Here is a 15,990-nt window from a genome sequence, read left to right as displayed (position 1 = left end):
GGCGGCTGACTTGTTGCAGGGTCAGGTGGAATTCTCATGGTTGATGGAGGGTTTTTTTTCATGTGAGAACATTTTATGTAACCAGGGTCGTGCTGTGAATCTGGGTGCAGCCGGTGTTGTTACGATTTTCTACAGACATCTTTGACAAAACTGAAATACTAAAATTTGTAATTCAATTTAGAAAAAGTTTCCTACTTTAATTCTAAATTCGTAACGTTACGTTAGCGTAATAACCGCCTTTCATAAATTTTAGATTTTCTTCAGAAATATGTATTTTTTGGTTTCATCGTTCAAATTGTCAATTTGTATTCAGGAAAAAACTTATTTGGAAGTGTACATGGAATTATAACCTGGAATTCACATAACATCAAAGGAGTAGTTGTAAAAAATATTGAATCATTAAAAAAAATATGAGAATCTCCTTTCTTGTCTTAAGTTGTATTAAATGAAAAGAAACCGATCACACTGCCGAGCATCCTAAAGTTTAATTCTGCCATTCAAGTTTCAACAAGATTAAGTCTTTGTTCATCAAACAGCTTTGAATGGTATCATCCCCAAAAATCTCATAGCTTATTTCTTAAATAAGTCTTCGTAACACGGCCCTTGAATTGGATTGAGATTTCGCAGTACTCCTTTCATCACACGAAAAGTTAATTTGTTCCCATTATCATCGCCATCATCATCATCATCAACACAACATCATCAACTGTACAAAGCCACGCCCACGCTCCCTTTTACCTCCGGTAGTTCGTACGATGGTGGGCGGCCCACAGTCAGTTCAAGCTTATCTTAACGATGAACCTAAAATTCTACCGGGACATTAAAAGTTGACTTTGTGTTGACCAGCCTTGTACCTTGTAAACACTTTATGACAAAATTCCCAAGAAATCCGTACTTTTCCGGAGTTTACTGTTTCACATGCTTTCGTCTGAAAGTACTTGGCGAAGCAATTAAGTGCTCCCAGGAGTCGGCCCCCGGAGAATCCGTCTTCATCAAAGAAACAGAAGAAATGTTGGACCAAACAGAGTTGATGTCAATCAACGGACTCTGCTGGTCGGGTGGTGGTTCCGAAAATCCAACGCGTCACCAGCTTGACCGCTCAGCTTTGTCTGTACATTACTCATCATTAGGCGGTTGGTCTTTGACGCGATATCTGGACGACACCATTTCCCGACATCAAGTACGATTTATGGGGCCGAGTTGAGCGTTTGGAACGCATGTTGGCGTCCAGTGCTGTCAGTTTGACCATTTGAAGATGCTTAGAGGATAATTTCAAAGAAGTTTTAACATTGTTCCAGATTACTTGATTACTTGATGAAAATGATAAAGAAGATATTCATTTCTTAGTTAGGGCGTTGCAAATATTTTTTCAAAGTTATGTACCTCGACTCTGGCCAAAGTCAAGGGGGGGGGGGCAAAAAAATGTATACATTTTTCTATGTCAGAAAAAGGTGTGATTTTACCTCTGGAAATGTGTAGTTTTAGCTCTTTTCTGGCGAATGTCACTGTCAATCTAATCTAACCCTAGCGCAGCCAGTCTTTCGAGGGCATCCTGGAAAATGCCTTAGGTTGATTAACGCCTAGCATCCTCTTGTCATTATTAACATTTGCAGTGCCCCAATGCAATAAATTGCTTTGAAACATCACAAAACGTTAAAGCGGCCAGGCCAACTGCGTAAAGTTTGCCGCAAAGATGATTCGTTGAATTGGATTGAGTTTGAACACGAATGTTCAAACAGCAATACAGTTCTGAATCTACAGGGGAGGAAGAAACGTGGGGATCTCCCGCTCACGTTCCTGATTTTTTAGAGCAATGAATCGTTGGGAGCACCGCTAAGAAGTTTTGGTGCTCCGGGACCCTCGAGGATGGGACATTGTATTTCCACAAATGCCCTGGACACTATTTGCCATGGTTATAGCGTCACAACTCCCTCTACATTGAAAATATTTTTTTTTTCGCCGAAAAACAAAACTTTTTGCGGTGCTGTACATTGGAATTTCACAAAAAATGAAAAAAAAAATGATCGATCTCAGACATGCTAAATATGATTTAAAACGCGGGAAAATGCGTTTAAAATTGTTTCCAGTTAATAGATATCTGTTTCCCTTAAAATTTTTAAGTTTTTTGAAAAAAATTTTTTTTTGCCCCCTGATTTTTCGGTGCAGTTTTGAAGGGGGGTGAGAGGGGCGACAAAAACTTCGAAAAATATTTGCAATGGCCTTATTGACTAATATTAAAATTAAAATTGAAAAAAATATTCTAAACTATTGATTTTTGACATTTTGAATCAAATAATTCATTTTAATCTATAAAAAAAAAATTTTGGGACAAAACCTTAAACGTAAGGAAAGAAAATATTTTCATAAATTTATTGATATTTTGCAATTCTATCATTGTATCACAACTGTAATGATGTATGAAACCTTTAGTGATACTTTTTGTTTTGAAATTCCAAAAAATAGATTTGAAATTTTGTTGGAAATTTGTGATTTACCAGCACTACGTTAACATTAAAATTACATTGAGTGATTAATTTCACTGCATTGAACAACTTCATTAGACAGAAAAATGCAAATAAAACACTTGAAAAGTTTCTTCAAATAATTCTGAGATGAGAATTGTAACTATCATTTTAGTAGCTACCACCAAGGTATGGAGATTAAACAAGGCGGGGTTTTTAGCTGTATATATAGTTAACAGGAAAACCGATTTCTATATTATCTAATTTGACCATTTTTCGGAAAAATTTCACCGGATATTTTTTTTTGTAAGTTTGTTATACATTCAGCATTCACGCAAGCATTTTAATTGCATTTTATTTTTTGTGACAATATTTCGATTAAAAAGCGATTTTTTTTTATCTAGTTTAGCATACTAAACAACCCTACAAAAAAATCAGTGAAATTTGCTCGTTTCGTGCTAACTAGAGGTGGGCAAAAAATGAGCGAGCCGCTCTAAGAGCCGGTTCACTGAAAAGAGCGAACAAACATTCGCTCACAAAAAAGCCGCGGAAACTCCGATCTTTTGAATGAACCGTTCCAAGATGGAATGATTTTTTAACTTGTGTCTATCTTTATGTTAATAAATAAAGTTTACTGAATTTTCATCCAATTGTAGTAAAAAAATAAATGACAAAATTGTCCCACAGTGTTCTTTTTCAAGTTCTTTAGGATAAATAAATTACTGGTTGAAGAAGGGCTATTTTCCGACATCTTAGAGCTGAATCGTGATATTTCGTTGGGGGTCTAATGCAACTATCTCATCAATATATGTATATTGAAAGACTCTTAATAGCATTTATGCCAACACTTGAACGCCACTCAAAAGTTTTCAAAATCATATTTTCAATTTCCTAGTTTTTTTTTTATTCTAAAAGTGAATAATTTTCTAAAAACAAAAAAAAACTTTGTTTTGTACGACTGATTGCTTATTAAAGTATTACTTGAAAACAAACTTGATCATTTCAAATTGCTAAACATTGAAAATTTTACCGAAAGTCAACTAAAAGCCCGCGAGATTTTGGAAAAAAAATAATCCTCTTGCCTTCCTTTTGGGTGCCATTCATGTAGAAATTCAGTATAAATTTTTTTTACATAGAAACCGTCAAGACCTATGGTTTTCATGTGCATTTTCTCGTTTTAATGTTTTTTATTCAATAATTTATAAACGTCCAATAAATAAACAAAACATAAAAAATCATGCCATTCTTAAAAATAGCAATTTCATAATTTTTGTTGAAAAGAGCGAAAAACCGTTGAAGTGCTAGTGCTAACTATTGTTTGACAGCTCAAAACCCCGCCTTACCTTATCTTATCATTAATGATACCTTGGGCTACTTTTTGAGATTTGCTTTGTTACGTTGTTCGTTTTCATGAACAGCCATGATCAACAACGACCAACTTTTTCAAAACTTTTTTTTTCGTAAAATCGCGATAACCCGTGACGTTTATAAGCAAACCCCTTATGTATTTAGTGTTTTTTCGATGAAAAATACGTTTTTTTCGGAATTCTGAGTACGCCATTAAATCGGGCGTACAATTTTGCATAAAAGTCCCTTTGACACCAAATTTCTATCTCATCACCGTTTCAGGCTGTAAATTACTGAAAACAACCTCTTTTTTCGCATGTTCAAAAATGAAAGGATCCGTACCGCCCCTCCGTCACGAGATATCAAAAAAGGGACCTCGGATTCATGATCAGGGACAAAAGTTACCCCTCAGAATAAAGTTTCAGGCAAATCCAAGAGGGGTCGGGGCAACTGCTGTGTTCGTTGGCGGAGAATTACCCAGGTGGATTTCTTAGCAAATTTCAGCTTTTATATACTTTTAAAATCTTCTGTTACTTTCGTAAATTATATATTTTTAATCAATTTTTAACCTTGAGTTTTTAACTTGAATGAAAACCTGTCCCTGCTTTTCTTAAGTCGAAGAAGTCACTTTTCATTGGTTCATGAATCCATAACATACATGACTCCATTATTTTTTTTTTGGGCTGGCGAATATTCGAAAATCAGAATCTTGAGAAGAGATTTTTTGATTGATTTGGAACCTTCGTAAATTACTTCTGATAATAAGATTGCCATGGATTGCATAGATTTTTCGATTGTTTTTTTTATTGCTACCAAACAATTTAAATAAAAAAAAATAAAATAAAATAAAAAACAAAGTATTTTTAACACTGCCACAAAAGTCCAAAGTCATTCAGTTCCCTGGCGCGCCACGTGTTTGCGTTGAACGATCATGCTGTGCCTTAATTTTATGGTCTCCCACCCCTCCCCCCAAAAACAGCTCCTTTCGCGGGCGCCCCATCGTGATTTGACTCTTTCATCTGCCGAGGCCGTCAAGTTGCCCAAACCTTCGACAACCTCTCTCTTCTTGGAAAACTTAGTCCACACACACACACACAATCGCCAAGCTGACAGCATTCGTCAGTGTTGGGGTTTCCTTTTTTTTCGTTCGGTGTCAAGGGTCTCCTGAGGCGTTGGAAAATCTTTTCCCCTGTAAATACAGTGTTGCCAAACAAATAACACACAATTTAGGGCCGATTTTCTCAAGCTGTGAGCAGAGGGTGGTGTCGAGGGGTGACTCAAAAAGCACAAAAGAAAGAGAACTCGCTCAACTGTCTAACTGACTGTCAACGGGGGTGGATCCCCCTCTCCTCAATCCAGATTTGCCAACAATGGCCTTGCAAGGAGTTGAGAGGGGGAGGGGTCACACACACACACGTCCGTGCCGTTTGAGTGTTTTGTTGACAGTTTCGGTGTGCCGGGCACTACAAAAAAGGATCCATCTTCATAAGGATGCTCGGGTTGTTTTATTATTTGTTTTGTCTGCCCCTCGGACACCCTTTCCCCTCGTTGCCTCGCGTCCGTCCGTTGTCCGGTTTTTCAGAAGGTGACGGGGCAAAACTTCACAAGCACTGGGGGTTTAGCCCAGGTGGGCCAGGGAAAAGAGGGGCCTTTTGAGGACCACTTACAGAACTGGAAAAGATCAAGCGTGAACATCGCGCGCACACACACACGTTTGGGACGAGCGGAGGCCCAATTTTGGGGACGAGCGGAGTGAACTGATGTGTGCTCTCAATTGGCCATTTTATTGCCGAAATGACCCTGAGGGAGTGTTTGGAGTTGGACATGGAACGGAGAACAGATTGTGTTTTGTTCTTTCTGTGTGATTCTCTAGATAGATAGCACAAATTCTTCTTAAAAATTCACGTTAGGTACTAGCAACCACCACTTGGCGCTAGCTCAAGTTCCGTTTTTCAAAGAAATAGAAGTCCAATAAATTGGAAACTATTTGATAAGCATTTTCCTGTGTTGATCTATGAGTTTATTTTTTATTTTTTGTTGGTTTAATATATTATTAATTTTCATGAAACTCCTATGTACAGCATTGCAAAACAAATCTTTTCAGCTGAGCAATTCTCTGAGATTGTGGTCATTCGATTGTATTTTTTTTATCCGGCTAAAACTTTTTTAACACTCAAACGCTCGGGTAGTCATTTGCCCCTATTATTTTTCTTAAAAATCTCATAACTTTTGGTAGAATTGACCAATATTTTCATTATTTTTTCTGTCAGATGGGGGACAAATATGGTCCACTTTTACCGGAGATATTCCGGATTCCGTTGGGGTACCTTGACCATCTGATTTGGGGTTCGGGTCAATATAACAATAACTTTTTCACATAACAATGTCGGAAATGATGCAAAACTTCAAGGCATCATCTTAAAACATTTTTCATACAAATTTGGAAGCTGTCCATACAAAAATTATATAAGAAAATTCAAAAATCTTTATCTTTTGAAGAAATATTATGATTGATTTGGCTTCTTCGGAAAAAGTTGTATTCATAAGTCACAAAAACTTGATTGGCATTAAAACACTGGTTCATTTTTTTTCTATTTTTTAGGGCACATCGATTGCCAACTTTTCAGCAATTTACAGAATATGCAAAAAATCTTTAACCGAGCTATACATTTTCGAATCAATACTAGTTTTCTAAAAAAAAACTAAATATTGGTCGACAAATGACATAAGAGAAATTAAAAATTGACACAAAAAAACAATGTTACCATGTAAAATTTGTTGTTCTGAGTGGTCCTTATCCATACCTAAAACTTTGCCAAACAATCATGCAAAATGGCTTCTTTGGGCATACAAAAAAGGTTATCAAAATTTAAAAAAAAATGATTTTGTAGCGAATTCGGTTCAGCTAAACATTTGATCAGTGCATAATTGACAAAGGGAGCGCGTGGTCGTAAAAAATATTCGGAGTGAAAAGTGATTTCTTTTTGTGTGCTTTTGTTTCGCATTTTTGTCGTGTATTGTGTGCTGCGAGGATATTTGAAATTTGCTCGCGTTATCTAAATTGTAGAAACAGTAAAAATATACTGATAAGTCCAGCCCATAGCACTAATGCTCGGTTGGCACGCGTTCGATTAAAAAAACTTTCTAAATCATCACTAGTTTATCTTTCCGCAGCCGGCTGCCTAAGATTTAAAAATTTCAACCGATAAACAAAATGCTCATGGCCACATCACTGCCACTCGTGAATCCTGACCTCATACCCATCTACTAACCCCCTCAAAACTCATGTGATACTTTGTCGGAGAAGCAGTCGATTGGGCGGTCTCTATCACTCAAGTATCGGACTAACATTCCCATCCACTTCCCCGTGACTCTACCACTGGTCGTGGCCGGCGCCGGTATTGATCAGCATGATAGGGGCCTTTGAGAAGTTGCGAAGCGAGGAAAGATAGCACCCACTCATCTTCCACGGCTCGTGGATGTAACTTCTGAAGGTCCTGGTCAATAACGGAGTAGCAACTGCGGGTGGGCACCTATGCTTATGCTTTGCTTTTAATTCGGTTCAGCTAAACATTTTTTTCGTCAATTCAAAGAATTTTTTACATTTTATTTTTTGCATTTTAATGAATTTTGAAACACTTTTTTTTTCAAATGTTCAAATCCCTTATTGAAGCTTCAAAAAATTCAATTTAAAAATGTTCCATGAAGGAGAAGGGCTCCTGCAAAACTTTGTCAAGTTGAGAAAATTTTCTACAAATTTTGTTTTAAGCGTTTGTTGCTAATTGCTGAGACAGAGCCTCAAAAAGTAAAAAAAAAATGTACAGATTTAATTTTTCTGTGTGCTTCTGAATAAGTTCCTCATTTTTCAACAGATGATATATTGAAAACTATTGATTCGATTTTCATCAGTTTAAGAAACTATTGTGTAACTTTTATTTGAGCTATTTATTATTTTGGAACAGTCAAAAACATTTTATCATGAACATTCAAAGCGCTAATAGGTCGATAATAGAATAAGTCTGAGAAAGGGTTTAGTTCCTCTAATTAACGATAATTTAAGCGAAAAAAGGTGTTCATTACAAATGTTTTTGTATGTGGACAATACTATTTTGCAACATAGTGAATCTATTTTAACAAGCAAATGATTTTATTATTGTGTCGGTAAATGTAAAAATTTTGGAAGAAGAAGACATCAGCGCAATTATCGGAGATTTTGGTCATTCGATTTTTTTTTTGTTTTTTTTTTTTTTAATCTGGCTGAACCTTTTTTGGTGCCTTCGGTATGCACAAAGAAATCATTTTGCATCATTAGTTTGTCCATATAATATTCCTTCAAAAATTGGCAGCTGTCCATGCAAAAATGATATACGAAAATTCAAAAATCTGTATCTTCTGAAGGAACTTTTTGATCGTGTCTTCGGAAAAGTTGTAGGTATGGATAAGGACTACACTGAAAACATTCAATATTACGACCTTTGAAAATGTTAGTCTTGATTTAAAAAAAAATATTGTTTTCGTAAAGATCAGAAAATTTCACGATTGTTTCATATTTCAACATTGAAAATCAACCATTAGTTGCTGAGATATCGACATTAGGAAATGGAGAGTTGTTTGGTGAGACTTAGAAAACATCAATTTTCCTGTTTTTAAACCTTTGCATGGCAATATCTCAGCAACTAAGGGTCGTATCAACGAAGTTCAAAAATGCTAAATATAGACAATTTTCTCAGCTTTTTTGTTTTCAATTCAATTCGGTTTTATTGGTGAATAATCAAGATACAATAAGTTCTTTTGAGGTACATAGCAGAGTTTTGGAGTTCCTTACAGCTGTGTGTTACATCATAATCCATTTTGGAGCAGTTATTGCTTGTAAATAAAAATGTCACCAAGAGTAAGAAAAAAATAAAAAAAAGCTTACTAAAATTTCTCAGCTTTTCACACCGTTTTTTTTTTTCAAAATTGTGCAAACATGGGCACTAATAAAAAAAAATGAAAAACTGCGACTTTTTTCAAAAAAGTCACCTAAAAATGGATTTAACTTGAAAACGGTGCACTTTATGAAAATTACACTAAAGTACTTTTTGATGCAAATCCGATTTTACGTCGAAAAATGAAGATGAAAAATTATTGCGACCAATATTTTGATTTTTTGAAAAAATCAGTATTGATTCAAAAATGCATAACTCGGTGAAAGATTTTTTTGCCTGTTCTAAAACATATTAAAATATAAAAAAATATATAAAAATAGTGATTTTTTTTGCATATCACGTGAAATTAAAAATCACAAATAAAATTACTGTGTATCATTTAATTTCGTCCAAAAACGACTCGAAGGATATATTAAGTTATCATAATTTTTATTTGCTATTATATTAAAAAATGGAAATTAAATAAATATCAAATAGAAATTCGATAATTTTAACTTGGGCCGCTGGCACATTTTATATTACATGTTTATGTAGACCCAAGAAAAAAAATTACCAAAATTCTTCAAAATTTCAAATATATTGCAATTAAATGAAAACAATCCATATATCGTTTTCCGATCATGATGTTCTTTACATAGTTTTTATGGGGTCATTTTAAAACATTGTATAATTTGCTTAATACGAATTTTATTTAAATTTTGATTGATTTTTAATTATTTTTTTACTCTTTTTCTCAAAAATTCCTTCAACAGATTTATTCATGACTTTTTATTCCAACTAAAAACATTGAAACCAACCAGCTTCAACGTGGGGAATTTACCAGTCTTTCAATCCAAACCTGTAAACACATACCACCTTAAATCTGGAGTTTTTGTTTTTGAAAAGGTTCAAAAAACCAAATTTCCAGTTTTTGCCTTTTAGGTGTTTTTGAAATCGTTTTGAGTCAAGGTTATTGAAAAACACCCAAAAAGCAAAAACTGAAAATTTGGATTATTGGACCTTTTCAAAAAACTCTCCAGAAATGTACCCTTGGAATATTCCCATTTGGAACGCATCTAACTAAAGAGAACAACATGCACAGCTCCAAAGAGCTTACCAACTGGAATGCAATCTAAGTGCATGATTGCAACTTCAAAGAGAACGGTTAGGAGCGGACAATAGGGTTAAAATAATTCGAAAGAATATTTTTCTTTCAATCACTGCGAAACCTTACAATGGTTTCTGTCAAATGTTCAATTTGTTAAATATAATAAAATTATTTTTAGTTGAGTTGTCCTAGTTAATTTTGACCCAACTTTCCCACTTTCGACAGCGATTGACAATCATCAATTGGAGCTTATGATCGTAAACGGAACAAAAAAAGACTTTCCTCGATGTCCCCACCTGCAGCTTGATTACTGTCATTTTAATTCCCATTTCAAAGGGAAAGTGAGGGGGGATGAATATCACAAAAACACACTCAAATGGAACTATTCAACTTTCGCTAAGCTGCACCTCTGTTGAAACCTGTAACTAATCAGAGAAGAAAGGACAATCACACGTGTGCACAATGTGCGCCGAAGTGCAATCCAGGGGATTAAGGTGCAAGGGACGCGCTCGGTTGGACGATTTTTAATTTTCGATTCGAGCAAACATTTTCATCGGTGACCGTAGTGAATGCTTCCCAAGGCAGGTTCCACAAAAATACAGTTTGTTTTTCTCTTCTATTTCAGGTAAGTCAGCGTGATATTTACTGGTATCGAAAAAACGTTGATTAAATATTAAAAATACTCGGCGTGCACAGCAGGTAAGTAGCAAAAGTTCCACCCAAAAAAAAAATTAAGGAAGCGAAAAAAAATCAATCAGCTCTCGCCGCGAGCAATGCCCTAAAAGAAAATAAATCTTTTTCCCACCATCAAAAACATCCCGCAAATAGTACCTGCAGAAGAAATGAAAATAAAATCGTCCCAAATCAACACTGTGAACCAGAGTTACGCAAAAAAAATCATAAAAAGAAAAAAGTCACTTTTTGGCAGAGGGGCGAGCACCATCCTGCGCTGCTGCTAACTAAATTAATTCACCTCCGAGGGTGTAAATTTTGGGGCGAAAAATTCCTTGAAGGTTATTCGTACTTTACTTAGACCGAGGGGCAGATTTCAACGTCAATCGCATTATCAGCCGCGCCCCGATATGGCCTAGACAAGTCGGCGAAGATTTTAAATTGGCCTCCGCGCTAAGCTTTACCAGAGTTGTCCTAAGGGAGGGTCTTTTTTGTCTTTTTCGGGCTCTCCTTATTTTTATGTCTATTAAATTTGATTAACATAGATCTAGGGTTTTTTCTCAAAAATTATTTTCCCTAAAAGAACACCCAGTTAGCAAAATCTAAACGTAGAAATATGTATCCTCCCTGCAAAGGCTTATGAATTGATCTCAGTTGAAAGGTTCTCCAAATCTCTGAATTGCAAATGTAACATCCTGGAGCAGAACAGTTAAATTCTAATAAAAACACTATTGAAATTGAAAATAAATTTGATTAAATTATTGGAGTTTGATGCACGAAAGAAGCTTTACAGAAATAAAAAAAAAAGCTTCTTAATAGAGCAATTCTCTACAAAATCTGTCTTTTTTAAGAATTTTAATTTTTGTTTTTTTTTAATCCAGCTGAAACTTTTTGGTGCCTTCGGTATGCCCAAAGAAGCCATTTTGCATAATTAGTTTGTCCATTACAAATTCCATACAAATTTGGCAGCTGTCCATACAAAAATGATGTATGAAAATTCAAAAATCTGTATCTTCTGTAGGATTTTTTTGAACGATTTGGTGTCTTCGACAAAGTTGTAGGTATTCACGGCGTGTTTTCTAGAACAACCTTTTCAATAAAAAATAGTCATCGCTACTTTCAAATGTGTCTTATAGGAAATTTTCTCAGCTATCCAATGCTTCTAAGAGCGAAATGTTTCATCGGGAAATTTCTGAGATATCTATATTAAGTTTTCCGTTTTAAATTTCTGTATTATTTATTAGAAACTTAATACTACCAGTTTAGAAAACTTATCAAATGATGTGTTTCATGTGTCATGTACTCATCAAAATATTCAAAATAAGTCAGGAAACAACTTTGTAGAAGGTTGCAAACCGCTTAACATTTTGAAAATTTTGTTTGATCTGTGTTTTTGAATATATGGGATTTATTCATAACTTAAAATCATTAAACCGTATGAATATATATTTTACAAGAGTTATTAAAATATTACATATTTTTTGTTTTGGTTTGGGTTATTTTTTTTGTGTACAAATTTCACGTGTCTGCTCTGATTTAGCTTGGTCGACCGAAACTTTGGCAGGTTATTGAAATTTAATGAAAAACAATTATATTTTCTTAAGCAAACATTATCCAGGAGCATAAATACAAATATGTTTTAAAATCGAAAATACACTACATATTACTGTTGCAAGCTTCGAAAGTTATTTTCATGGTTTTAAAATAAAGATGAAATTTTATTGAATGTTTTCTGTTGGATATGCACTTAAAAGTAGAAATAAAACTCAAGTCTTTTAACTCAGAATGCTGAAAACACAGTCACAAACTTTTTTTTGTTGGAACAAAAATTGAATATTATTTTGACAAAAAAAAAAACAAACAGAAACTTCTTTTCCAAACTTTTAAAACAAAAATCAAGGTACATATAAAAAAATATTTAAAAAAATGCGATTTATAAGACTTCTATTATATTGCTAATTCTTTATTCATTTAATACAACAAAAAACTAAAACAATCATTCATACTAATGAAAAGTATTTCTCCTAAAGCTTGCAACAGTAGTTTGCAGTTCAATTTCGAATATTAAACATGTTTTGAATCCATGCAACTGGTTGATGTTTGGTTAAGGAAATAGGATAGTTATTCATAAAAATCTAGGGAATACCCTATCAATCACAAACCTGCCAAAGTTTCGGTTGAACAAGTCGTATCAGAGCAGACCGGTGTTATTTGTACACAACAGTTATGTAATAATCTATTTGTTCTTGTAAAAATCATATTTAAATACAGTTTTATGATTTTTATTTCTGAATAAATCCCATATCTTCAAAAATCCGGTTAAAACTTCATTATTCTAATGTTTAGCGAATTGCAACCTTCTACAAAGTTGTTTCTTGTCTTATTTTGCACATTTTGATGAGTACATGACACATGAAACACATCATTTGGCAAGTTTCCTGGACTGTTATTTAAAAGTTTCCACTAAATGATTAAGGATTTCAAAACAAAAAGCTTAAAATAGAGATATCTCAGAAATTTCCCGATGAAACATTTCGCTCTTAGAAGCATTGGAAAGCTGAGAAAATTTTCTATAAGACACATTTGAAAGTAGCGATGACTATTTTTTCTACTAAAGGTTGCCCAAAAAACACGCCGTGTATTATTATGGACTACACTGAAAAAAAAGATACATGAAAAAATGGTGATTTTAAATTTAACTTTTTGTCACTAAAACTTGATTCGCAAAAAAATACTATTTTTATTTTGTATTTATTTTTATATGTTTAGGCCGTTGCAAATATTTTCCAAAATTTATGTCCCTCCCCCTCCCCCTTCAAAGTTAACCTGAAAAAACAGGGGGCAAAAAATATTATTTCGTAAAACTTCAAAGTTTTAATGAAAATTAAAGTTTAATCAACCGAAAATCAGTAAAAATGCATTTTCCCGCGTTTAAAATTATATTTAGTATGTTTGAACTCCTGTGAAAACATTTTAAATTTTCATGAAATACCAATTTTCAGTCACAGGTAAAGTTTTTTTTTGCGAATTCCGTCAATACCTCAATATTTTCAAAACTAATTATTGGAAATCAACTGTACGTTTCCAAAATGCATTTTTAAACACTTTTTTCATCCAAATGTTGAAACTGGGCTTGTAATTTAATTTTTTATATGTTTTTTATTATTTTGCCCCCTCGCGATTTTGGACAGAGCCGAGAGACATAAACTTCAAAAAATATTTGCAACGGCCTTAAGGGGACATAAAATGCCAACTTTTCAGAAATTTTCAGGGTTTGCATAAAATCTTTCACCCAGTTTTTTTGAATTTTTGAATCAATACTGATTTTTTTTCAAAAAATCGAAATATTGGTCCCAAAAATTTTCAACTTAATTTATTGATGTAAAATCAAATTTGCAATCAAAAAGGTGACTTTTTTGGAAATAGTATCAGTTTTTCATTTTTTTAAATTAGTGCACATGTTTGTCATCTTTAGAAAAACATATTTTTGAAAAGTTGAGAAAATTCTATACATTTTACTTTTTTGAACTTTGTTGATACGACCCTTAGTTGGCTTTGCCATGCAAAGGTTTAAAAACAGGAAAATTAATGTTTTCTAAGTCTCACCCAAAAAAACCTGTGATCTTTTGGATTTTTTTTTTCAATTTTTTAAATCAAGGCTAACATTTCAAAATGACCAAACTTTTAATATAATGCCATTTTAAAATGTTATTCTTAATTTGAAATTTTTGAAAATATTGTTTTCGAAAAGATCAGAAAATTTCACGAATGTTTCATATTTAAATATTGAAAATCGGACCATTAGTTATATCGACCTGAAAAAATGGTGGGTTGTTTGGGTGAGACTTAGAAAACATCAATTTTTCTGTTTTTAATCACTTGCATGGCAATATCTCAGCGACTAAGGATCGTATCAACAAAGTTCAAAAAAGCAAAATATAGAGAATTTTCTCAGCTTTTCGCAATTCGCAATTCGCAATTTTCAGTGCAAGAACGGGCCTTGACCGATCTTATGCACCAGGTTCCCGACGAACACGCACTGCCCTTACACCTACATCTCACCCTTGCTCTGAGTCAGTACGAGCAGCACGCTAGAACACGCTTTGAGTGTTCGTGCCAGGCATGCACACCTTCTTTTCCGGTTACGCATTTTAACTCGGCCGGGGGTGGTACATTACGTAGGGTTTGATGTAAGTATAAGCGCCTACCCGGGCAGACGGTAATAACAAAATTCATGCCATTTCAATAACAAATACTGTTAAAATAACAAAAAGTGTTATGGAATATTCTTGCAAAATCCATTTTTGCATAAGAGTTCAATAACAGTTTATGTTATCATAACAAAATTTGTTATTGGTCTGTTATTGGTTGAAAGCCAAAACAACTTTGGAATAACAATTATTGTTATGGAAAAATAACTCCAACTGTTATTGGGATGATCGGATTAGTTGTTAAAATAACAAAAAATAATAACAAAGATTTGTTCGAAGAATAGCTCAATATGTTATTAGTCTGTTATTACAATAACAATCCAATAACAAAAAAATCATAACGGCGAATAACAAAACTTGTTATAAATAACATAAAATGTTATTGGCCTAGTGTTTTCAAATATCAAAAAATGTTATTCCCACGTTATTTCCGTCTGCTCGGGTAACCATTTATAGTGTGCCTATCAACTTTCATTAAAGCAAAAACTGTTTTATTTTTAGTTTGAATTCAAAAACTTATTGTTATTTACTGTGTATTGTTTTCTCCTGAAATCTTCCCTATTGTTGAATCTGTTTATCTGTTGCTATTTCTTTTGTCGCGGTGTTTTGTTACAATTTTTGGTCCTAAGCATGTTATAAAAGTTTTTCAAAAATACAATAGTAATATTTGTGTTAATCCTTTAACCATTCCATAAATTGAGTAACGGCTCAAGTCTCACTTGTTTGAAAAAAAAGAGTGAAGATTGAAAACAATAGACAGTAAAAGAGAATTTATTTTATAAAAATCAAGAATCAATAGTAAGAGAATGATGAGCGTTTTTTGAAGAATAAAAATGAGAAGCTAGATGTATTAGATGTAAAATTAGACAATAGTTAATAAATAGAGATACAAAACAAGCTTAGATTATACTAATGATAATTTATAGGACAGATAAAGAATTATTCACATAAATAAATTCGCAACAAAATCAAAAAAGATTAGGCGAATGATAAATAGACTTGATATTACTAGTACATTAAGGAAAAGTATATTTTTAAGGAAAAAAAAACAAAACAAAGTTTGTTACGGCAGTATTAATTGATAGAAAAGAGTGGAAAAGCTTTGAGAGATGAGAGAATCAAAAGTTAGTAAAATTAAAATCAAATGTTGGATATTAAATAGAAGAATCAGTGAAGAATTGGAATTCAGAAGAGCAAAATAAAAATAGGAGATAGGTGGTAGCTGAGAATGAAGAGAAGAGAAACCCCGTTGTGCGATGTTTCAGGTACATCCACAGCAGTTG

The 15,990-nt window shown here is 33.6% G+C and overlaps 1 protein-coding gene across 1 annotated transcript in view; it reads left to right on the top strand.

The window, feature by feature from the left end:
* Positions 1-10,555, top strand: part of LOC6040654 — a 110,329-nt gene extending 99,774 nt beyond the window's left edge. Inside the window, exon 9 of the mRNA XM_038261361.1 lies at positions 10,450-10,555. Within this exon, the coding sequence (XP_038117289.1) occupies positions 10,450-10,463 (14 nt within the window). The 3' untranslated portion in view covers positions 10,464-10,555. The remainder of the gene's footprint in view (positions 1-10,449) is intronic.
* The last annotated feature ends 5,435 nt before the right edge of the window (positions 10,556-15,990 follow it).

The sequence above is a fragment of the Culex quinquefasciatus genome, chromosome 3 (assembly GCF_015732765.1).
Source record: "Culex quinquefasciatus strain JHB chromosome 3, VPISU_Cqui_1.0_pri_paternal, whole genome shotgun sequence".
Classification (NCBI taxonomy): domain Eukaryota; kingdom Metazoa; phylum Arthropoda; class Insecta; order Diptera; family Culicidae; genus Culex; species Culex quinquefasciatus.
Note: the sequence above shows the minus strand (reverse complement) of the source record. Positions and strands in the feature narration are given on the sequence as shown.